The sequence below is a fragment of the Lepus europaeus genome, chromosome 10 (genome assembly GCF_033115175.1).
Source record: "Lepus europaeus isolate LE1 chromosome 10, mLepTim1.pri, whole genome shotgun sequence".
NCBI classification, from domain to species: domain Eukaryota; kingdom Metazoa; phylum Chordata; class Mammalia; order Lagomorpha; family Leporidae; genus Lepus; species Lepus europaeus.
The window spans coordinates 101399669-101408659 of NC_084836.1; the positions used below are offsets into that span (position 1 = coordinate 101399669).

Below are 8991 nucleotides of genomic sequence, written 5' to 3' on the forward strand. Positions count from 1 at the left end.
GGAGCCATGAGGCTCAAACGAGACTGACTGGGGCAGGGCGAGGAAGGGACGTGGGGAACGACATTTCCCAGCCCGACTTGCTCCCAGTACAGAGTCCCCAGACCCAGCCCAAACATCATCAAAATATTTATTAAAACCAAAGCAGGAGAGAACAGAGCTGTTAGGAAACAAGTCAAAGTGCAGATGGAGGGTGGGATGGAGCAGTCAGCTGACCACACGAGGGGCCCATGCAGTCTGGGCCCAAGAGGCCCCTCACTCACCCCTCCTGCCCACCCTCAGTGAAGATCCCTCACTCCCCTCTCCCTGCGCACGGCCAACCTGGGGGACGGCTGGGGACCTGCAGTGACTCTCTGGGGAGGAACCACCCCCTCCATCACTCACGGCTGGCTGGCTGGCTGGCTGTCAGTCAGTCTGTCTCCCTCCCTCCTTTTCCCAATAAATAAATCGCTCAGGCCTCAGCTCCTTCCGGGCGGGGTGAGAACAGCTCAGAGCCCCGTCTCTGCTCAGGGACAGGGAGTCAGCTCTGCAGGCCTTCCTCCCTCCTACCCTTTGCTCATTCCCAGGCTACCCAGGAGGCCTTGATAAATAAATAACGCTCCATTAAAGCTTCGGTCAGGAAACCCTTAAGACAGAAGTGCTCACTGTCCTGTACCCTCACAGCCAAGGGCTCCCACCTGGCCCACTCAGCACACAGGATGCTGGGGGCAGGGGGCTGCCCTGGGCCTCGTGGGGCCCCTGGAGCAAGGAGACCGAAAGTGCAGTTCGAGCCCCCTCACGCGCACACACGGACGCACGCCACACACGTGGACACACTGGGGTGCGTCTGCAGTGCACGCACAGATGTGTTCACCTTCATTCCCCGGTCCACGCACACAGGCACGCTCACACCACATGCACCCCAGGTACACGCGTGGGGGGTGTTAGGGATAAGCACACACACACTGCAAACAGAATCCCCCCTTCCTGGCGACAGCCAGATCCCAGAGCGAGAAGCCACTGGAGATAGGAGAGGGGAATAAATTAAACATTTCCAATCAGGCTGGGAGGACGGCCAGAGGCAAGCGGCTCCGGGGCTGCAGAGACAGCCAGGGGGGCATCTCAGGAGACACCTCCCCCCCGAAGCCTCCTCAGAAATCCAGCGGGGCGAGATCCCCAAAGTCACAGTCAAAGAGGTCTCTAATGCCCTCCCCCTCCTCGAGGCCGAAGTGGTAGTCGAGGGTCTCCTGGGGAGGGGAAAGACTGATGAACTCCTCGGGGAGGAGGCTGGAGAAGTCCTCCCGCACGTGCTCCAGGAGCGAGTCGGCTGCCACCAGTGGGGACAGGCGGTCCTCGTCCACGGGGGCTCGGAGGCCACCCATCCGGGATAGCAGCGGTTCTGGGAAGACAGGGGAACATCACAGGGGCTGTCCGCACGCTCACGAGGGAGCTCTGCCCCACCTCACCCTGCCCCGCACCCTTCATCTACCTTGCTCCAGGCTGAGAAGGGACTGGCTGGGATCCATAGCAGGGGGTGAGGGAGGAGATGACGAAGGTGGAACCAAGGTGTCAGAGTCAGCTGTCCTGTCTTCCTCCCCAGATGCCAAGCCCTGGGTCGGGGTCTTCCCAGGACTGATCCCGCCCACGCTCTCCTCAGGGCACAGGAAAACATCGATGGGGCCTTGTTTGCTCTTAAGGGAGATCTGAAAGGTCTGGGTAGAGGTGGCAGGCGGGGTAAACAGAGGCCCGGGCGATCACCAGCCCAGCCCAGCCTGTCCTGGTCTCACCTCTGCAGAGTCCACAGCTTGGAGCTGGGTCTCAGGAGGAGCCTTGATCACCATGACCATCTGCTCTGCAGGATCCACAATGCTCCGAAGGTCTTGGCAGGTCACGTAGGCCAGGGTTGGAGGAGTCAAGGACTACACACGGCCTCTGCCTCTGGGGGCCACTCACCCAGACAGCTCATGGGCAAGGCTGTGGCTGCCTGTTCTCTGCTGTCCTCTCACTGCTCAACCCCCTACCTAGGGCCTGGCACGTGGTACCTTCAAGATCTCCCTTCCCTACCCCAAGCCTCAGCTGCCACTCCCATACAATGGGACCATTCAGCTCCTCCAATCCCAAGGGGATGATGGCGGCTGCCTGCACCAATCACTCCTAGGAAAACGCTCAGTGCAACCCCAGGCCCAGTGCTGGCAACTTATTTGAACCATGATTCTGGAGTCAAAACTTAGAAGCACAATGTTAGTCCTATTTTAAGGAAATTCCTTACAAAAATGAAAAATAAATTGCCTGTACCTTTGAAGCCACAACGGTGTTACTGTTAACACTTGCCTGCCTTTCATGATCTGATTTCAGAGTTGGACATTACGTCCTTTATAGATGAAGCTAAGCGCTGAAAGGTTAGGCCTAGTGACACAGTATGTGCTGAGCCAGGACCTGCACCCACAACCCAGGTGCTCTCCCAGGGTCCAGGGTGGCCTCTACTTGTCGGGGAGCCCACAGCCTCAGCCAAGGATATCGCTGGCTGTCAGAGTCCTCAGAAAGCAGCCGCAGCTGTGTGGTACAGAGGTGCATCAGGTGGTCCAGCTGCTGCTCACTCTCCTCCAGCTGCCGGAGGTCCTGCGTTAGCCCTTCAAGCCGTCCGCCGATGCCCACTGTGGTGTGGCTGCCTCTGTGGGGAGGACCAGCAAGGGTTAACAGCTCTTGGACTGAGTCTGCTACTGCCTGTTCTGAGACCCAGCCAAGCCCTTGCCCCTCTCTGGGTCTGGCTCCTCAGGGGGCCTCCAAATCAGCCTGTATGGGTTTAAAGCCTGGCCTCGATGTCTGCAAACGCACATAGGTGCCTCCTCGGGGGCTGGATAAGCAGATGGACCCACTACGGAACATGACAAGGTTGTATAAGGACAAGAATGCATCAGACACACACAAAGCACTTTTGACTCACAGTCAATGAGAAGGGAACAATGCTGTGAAATAGGATGACCTGCCACAGGCTGAAAAGGCAGATGTGTCAGAGAGAGGCTAGCAGGACGCCTGGGGGAAATAAAAAAATAGGAACGAGCAAGAGGGGCCGGTTCGAGTCCTGGCTGCTCCACTTCTGATCCAGCTCTCTGCTATGGCCTGGAAAAGCAGTGGAAGATGGCCCAAGTCCTTGGGCCCCTGCACCCACGTGGGAGACCCAGAAGCTCCTGGCTTCAGATTGGTGCAGCTCTGGCCATTGTGGCCAACTGGGGAGTGAACCAGCAGATGGAAGACCTCTCTCTCTGCATAACTCTTTCAAATAAATAAAATCTTTAAAAAAAAAAAAATTAGCAAGAGCAGGGCTGGCATTGTGGCACAGTGGGTTAAGCCACCACCTACAGCACCTGCATCCCACACAAACACCTGTTCGAGTCCTGGCTGCTCCACTTCCAATTCAGCTCTCTGCCAATTTAACTGGAAAAGCAGCAGATGATCCAAGTGTTTGGGCCCCTACCACCCACATGGGAGACCCAGACAGGATTCCACGCTCCTGGCTTCAGCCTGGCCCAGCCCTGGCTGTTGTGGTCAGGTGGGGAGTGAACCAGTGAATGGAAGGTCTCTGTCTCTTCCATCTCTGTCACTCTGCTTTTCAAATAAAATAAACCTAGGGGACAGCACTGTGGCACAGTGGTAGAGCCTCCACCTGCAACGCCAGCACCCCATTGTGCCCTGGGTGCTCCACTTCAAATCCAGCTCCCTAACAGACTGGGAAAAGTGGTGGAAGATGGCCCAAGTATTTGGGCCCCTGCCAGCCATGCAGGAGACCCAAATATCCTGGCTCCCAGCTTTGGCCTGGCCCAGCCCTGGCCAAAGCCATCTGGAGAGTGAACTAGCAGATGGAAGCACATGTTCTCTTTCAAACAAACCTTTAAAAAAAATAAAAAGAGCAAGGGTACAAAACACCTCACCCATGGCAACCAAAGCCAAACACTGGTGACCTGGCGGTAGGAGGAGGGGGCAAAGACTGGAAGGGGCACCGGGGATCTTTCTGGGACTTGGACATGCTCTTCACCCTGATCCGGATGGAGACGACTTGGGTGAACAGCACACAGAGCTGCACTGCGCTGGCTATGGAGGATCCGTGTGCTTTCCAGCATCTGCCATCTTGGGGAAGCCACCGCTGCTCTCTGAGCGCTCCCCGCACTGTGAGAGGAGGGTGCAGAGAGCCACAGTGGGAGCTGCTACCAGCTCCTCTGGGTTGACACGGGCAGGTATGTCCGCTGTCCCCCCCTAGACTGGTACCTACAGCCACTGGATGTGGTTCTTGGACTTCTTGGCAATGAGCTGGATGCCCTCAAGGACGTTGGTGATGTCATAGATGCGCCGTTTCTGCACCTTCAGCACCTCGGCTGCCCAGTTCAGGTCAACAACACCATCAGCGGAGCGGCTCAGCAGCTCCAGGAAGCGTTTGGTGGTCAGGTTCAGTGAGGTCTCGTAGCGTGACTTCTCCCCAGGGGATTTCACACCTGGGGGAACCAGGCAAGAGCCCTCAGCACCCACTACCCACCCCCCAGCTAGGCTTGCCTCCCTGGCAATGCAAAGCAGCAGGAATGGGGGTGGGGGCCTGCAGATGGTTCCTCCCCCTCAGCCAGGCCAGGCAGGGAGGCCCAGTGGCTGCTGCCTGCCAACCACCACATTCCTTTTCCAGCCAGGGAACTCCCCAGCCCCCAGAGTCTGAGGAAGCCATGCCAGGCAGACCCCCTAGGCCTGGCTCTGACCCAGACCTGACCAGCCAGCCTTCAGTCTGCCACAGAGTTTGTCTACACCCTCGCCCTGGGCCTGGTCAGAGGGCCTGCCAACCCCAAGCTCCACGGGTACCTTTCCCCGGGTGGCGGCCTCTGCCCCGGACGGGCACACTGCTTTCAGCCAGGTATTGATGGTCAGTTTCCAGGTCCAGTCTCCGCTTCACCTGCAGCAAAAACAATGGGAGGATGCCCAGTAACCAGGAGTGAGGCCAAGGAGACCTGGCTGGGAGCTTGGTGCCCCTGTCTTGGCTTTACCTAGATGCCTAACTGTGAGTACAGGAGATCCCAGGGAACACAGGCTGGGGGGGGGGGGGGGGGGGCGGGGGGATTACAATCCTGCCACAAGACAGACACAAAAAGGCAGAAGACCAGAGTTCAAGTCCCAGCTCCACCGTTTTACAGCCAGGGCCCACATTTCGGCTGCAACCTCGAGACCCTGAGGCAGAAGTGTCCGGCTACGCGTGCTGCACTCCTGACCCACAGGAGCCGTGTGATGCACGTTCCTCGCTGTAAGTCACTGAGCGCAGTCCCCCGGGTAAACCACCTGTCTCAGGCCTCTGAGGACTCAGAGCCGCGCAGCAGCTGGCGCTCACAAGCACGTGGCGTACACTAGCCCTGTCCAGCCTGCGGACCAGCAGTACAAAAGCCCCATTTGACAGACAAGACAACTGAAGCTCAAGGATGTCCAAGGTCATCCAGCTAGGAAGTGGCAGAGCTGGGACTTCGGCTCTGAACCTCCATGCCCTCTGGCTCAGTACAGATGCTCAAGGGTGATGACTGTCCCCACTGTGCCACAGACAGCTCAAATGCACCCTGACCAAGACCAGACCTCGCTCTCCACGAGCCTCTGACCTGGGACCTCAGTCCCTGCCTGCTTCCTTCCTCACATCCAGGTGCTCAGAATGCACACCACAGCCACTCCCTGGCTGGTTCACGTCCACACTCACACTGGTGCCCTTCCTCCACCTGCCATCATGTCCTATCACGTCACTGCCCTGCTCAAGAGCTTCGCCTGGGGCCAGCGCTGTGACACAGTGCGTTAAAGCCCTGGCCTGCAGCACCAGCATCCCATAGGGGCGCCAGTTCGAGACCCAGCTGCTCCACTTCCAATCCAGCTCTCTACCAGGCCTGGGAAAGCAGCAAAAGATGGCCCAAGTCTTTGGGAACCCTGTATCTGCTTGGGAGACCCAGAAGCAGCTCAGCTCTGGCCATTGCAGTCATCTGGAGAGTGAACCAGCGGATGGAAGACCGCTCTTTCTCTCTCTGTAACTTTCAAAGAACTAAAATAAATCTTAAAAAAAAAAAAAAAAAAAAAAACACCTCTCCTGATGCTCATCTGGCAAACCCTCTCCACACGACCTTCTGTGGAGCCTCGTTCGTGACACATCTGTTGCCCCTGCCCCCACACCTGCTGCTTCCACCTCTGGTGGGCATTGGGCTTCACCAAGTGGCTGCTGAATGAACCTCTGAACCTCCTCACAGGCTGGCCATTTTCTGTGACAAATATGTATTAAAGTGGAAAACGTGGGCTTTTCAATGGCCACTGACAATGGGGTATGGGTAGAGGGGCAGGGCCAAGGGGAACAGCTGAACTTGTATACAGCAGGTGCTCAGTGAATGGTCACTGGTATGGAAGCAAAGCCTGTAGCTTATTTCAAGGACAATTCCCCCAAAAATATCAGTACAGTAAGTGGAGGACAATGCTGGGCCTTTCTGAGCCAGTCCCCTTCCCCACACACCCACACCCAAAAATACCTCCTGGCACTAAGGCCTGGGTGGGCAGAGGCTCCATACTGGCCCATGCCGGCACCTCCTGGGCACTTACTAACTCAACCGTGGATGAATAGCACGCTCGGGCTCCTGACGCCCTGGGGACAGAGTGGAGAGCGTTTTTCCCTATGCCAAGCCTCCCCTCTGAGCCCAGAGCCCAGAGCCCTCACCTGGAACTCAGCTCCCCCAGCACAGCACCCACAGGCTGTCAGGTCTCTTCAGTACTGGGCCTGCTAAGCACTTGACACCTGCCCAGCTTCCAAGCTGGCCCCTGGGGGACAGGAGACAGGCCAGGTGACCCACCCCTGGGACGACACCCCCCTGCTCTCAGGAGGAGGGTCCCCAAGACCTTCCAGGGCTTTCTTCACCCTCCATCAGCATGGCTAGATCCACTGCCCAGAGACGTGAACTGGCCCCGCCACTCACCAAGTGGAGTGGGGAAGGTCCTAGCACCTTGAGGCCTCAGCCTCCCTACCTGTGACAGGGAAGGCTGCTGACAGGGTTAAATGAGTTAATTGGGTAAAGTGCTTGGCACAGAGCCTGGCATTCAAAACAATGCCGGCCACTATTGTTATTATTATTAGCATCTTGGTGATTCCGGAAGGAAGGCAGCACTGGGCACAGTGCCAATGGGGTTGAGGGGCCCTCGCAGGACGCCTCGGGGACCAGCTGCCACCCACACTTCCATCAGCAGTTAAGCAGCTTCGAACTCCTAGTCCTCGCCCCCCCACTGCTCCAAGCCCCCTGCTGAGACCCCATCCAGCCCAGCCAGCCCCTGCCTGCCTGCCCGCCCGCCCCACCTTCACCCACACCCTGTGCCCGTCAAACTGGTCCCCACACCCTGTCCCGCGGCCCACAGGTCCGGGCTCCAGACCTCCACTCCCTTCTCCCACCAGAACTCAGCCGCCTCTCTGGGCCCCCCAACAAGAACCAGTCCCCAGCTTCGTGCTGCTCGCTCATCAGGGAGGACTTTCCAAGGGACCTCCCTGGCTGGCGTCCTTTCTCCTGGCAGCCAGCTCCCAGAGGCCCAGCCCACCCAGCCCTTCCACAGAGGCTCGGGGTCTGCCTGCCTGATTAATGAGGCTCCATGGCAACCAGGGTGGAGGGTAGCAGATGGAGGGGATCAGCAGCTGGCCCGGCCACCCCGCCCCTGCGGAGAAGGCCTCCCAGCCGGGAGCCTGTCCCCAGAGGCCTGCAGGGCCAGACTGCACCTGGCGGTCAAGCACGGGGCCGGAAGGAGGGTCTCCTCCATGCTGCCCCCTCCAAGGGTCAAGCCCCAGGAGTGTCCCCAGCCCGCCTCGCCTCCCCAGGCAGCCTTGCCCACCGCCCCGCCCCTAATTCTGGTCTCAAGCCCGCAGGCCTCAAACCCCAGCCTGACCACCTGCAGCCCTGTGACCAGGGGCGAGTCACTTTCCCTCTCCGGGCTCCCCCAGACAGCCATGGTGACAACACCGAGCTCACAGCGGGGTTGTGAGTTTTATTTAGCTGGCGAGAAATCTGCCACAGGCTGGCACGCAGTAAGCGCCAACTGAATACACGTGGGCTATTATCGCTCAGGCCCACAGCCCTGAGGAGCCAACAGGGACCCGCCCGAGGTCACCACGCACCCCGGGGCGGGGCCCGGAGGCCCAACCCAGGCTCTGGACCGCCCAGCCCGGGCGCCTCAGTCCACCCCTCCCCCGCCCCCGCCGCCTGCGAGCCAAACACCGCACCCGCCCGGGTGCGCGCGGGGCCGTCAGGCAGGCTTTCGGCCCGGCGTCTCCGGAGTCCGTACCGGCGGGCGGCCGAGCGCCGGACGCGGCGCGCTGGGTGTGGGTCGGGGCGCCTGCGGCGTGGCGAAGAGCAGCAGGTCGGGGTCGTGAGAGGCCGCGGCGGGGCCGGCGGGGGCCGGCGGGGCGCTGGCGTCCTGCGCCGCGGAGATGATGACGATCTGCGAGGAGTCCAGCAGCCGCAGCGCGCCGGCCCCGAGCAGGGCCTCCAGCGCCGGCGCGCACGGGCCGCCCGCGGGGGCCACGGCCATGGCGCTCACGGCCCGCGTGGCCCAGGTGGCAGGCGGCGGCGGCGGCGCGGGCCCATGGCGACAGGCCCCGGCGAGGGCTTGATCCCGCTCCGCCCCCGGCCGCCGCTGCCTGCAAAGTCCCGGCCACTTTTACGCGCCAAATCCTTTTTGCCGCGAAAGAGCCACGAGCCGCCGAGAGCCGCCACCATTGGCTGTCCGCGCTGTGACGGAAGCGGCGGCGGCGGCGCCCATTGGCTGCATCGAGCACGGCCGGCGGCGGAGGGCGGGACGGGGCGGCGGCGCGGAGTGGCGCGGCCAATCGCAGGGCGAGGCTCGCGCAGGCTTTGTCGGGGCGGTGCCCAGCGAGCTCGCACTCCCCACCCCCAGCACGGGCGGCCGTGCGGGAGGCGTGGGCACTGGGACCCCGCCCCGCCCTGACACACCCCGTTCTGCTGATTCCTCTTTCCTGAGGCTTAGGCC

At 60.5% G+C, this 8991-nt stretch overlaps 1 protein-coding gene across 1 annotated transcript; it reads right to left on the bottom strand.

Moving 5' to 3' along the window:
* Window positions 1-111: 111 nt before the first annotated feature.
* On the bottom strand, window positions 112-8547 carry E2F1 (E2F transcription factor 1). The gene is made up of 7 exons (XM_062204045.1): window positions 8287-8547; window positions 4816-4906; window positions 4244-4463; window positions 2495-2647; window positions 1764-1878; window positions 1466-1688; window positions 112-1375 (listed from the first exon to the last, which is right to left on the bottom strand). The coding sequence occupies exons 1-7, from the start codon at window positions 8530-8532 to the stop codon at window positions 1128-1130; spliced, it is 1296 nt and encodes a 431-aa protein (XP_062060029.1). The 5' UTR covers window positions 8533-8547; the 3' UTR covers window positions 112-1127.
* Window positions 8548-8991: the final 444 nt, after the last annotated feature.

Excerpts from the sequence above, each read along its gene's own strand:
- E2F1 (XM_062204045.1), bottom strand. The coding sequence starts at position 8,532 with ATGGCCGTGGCCCCCGCGGGCGGCCCGTGCGCGCCGGCGCTGGAGGCC. Across the intron at positions 4,464-4,815 it reads AGGCCGCCACCCGGGGAAAG|GTGTGAAATCCCCTGGGGAG; the intron begins GTACCCGTGGAG and ends TGGTTCCCCCAG. Across the intron at positions 2,648-4,243 it reads AAGAACCACATCCAGTGGCT|AGGCAGCCACACCACAGTGG; the intron begins GTAGGTACCAGT and ends TCCTCCCCACAG.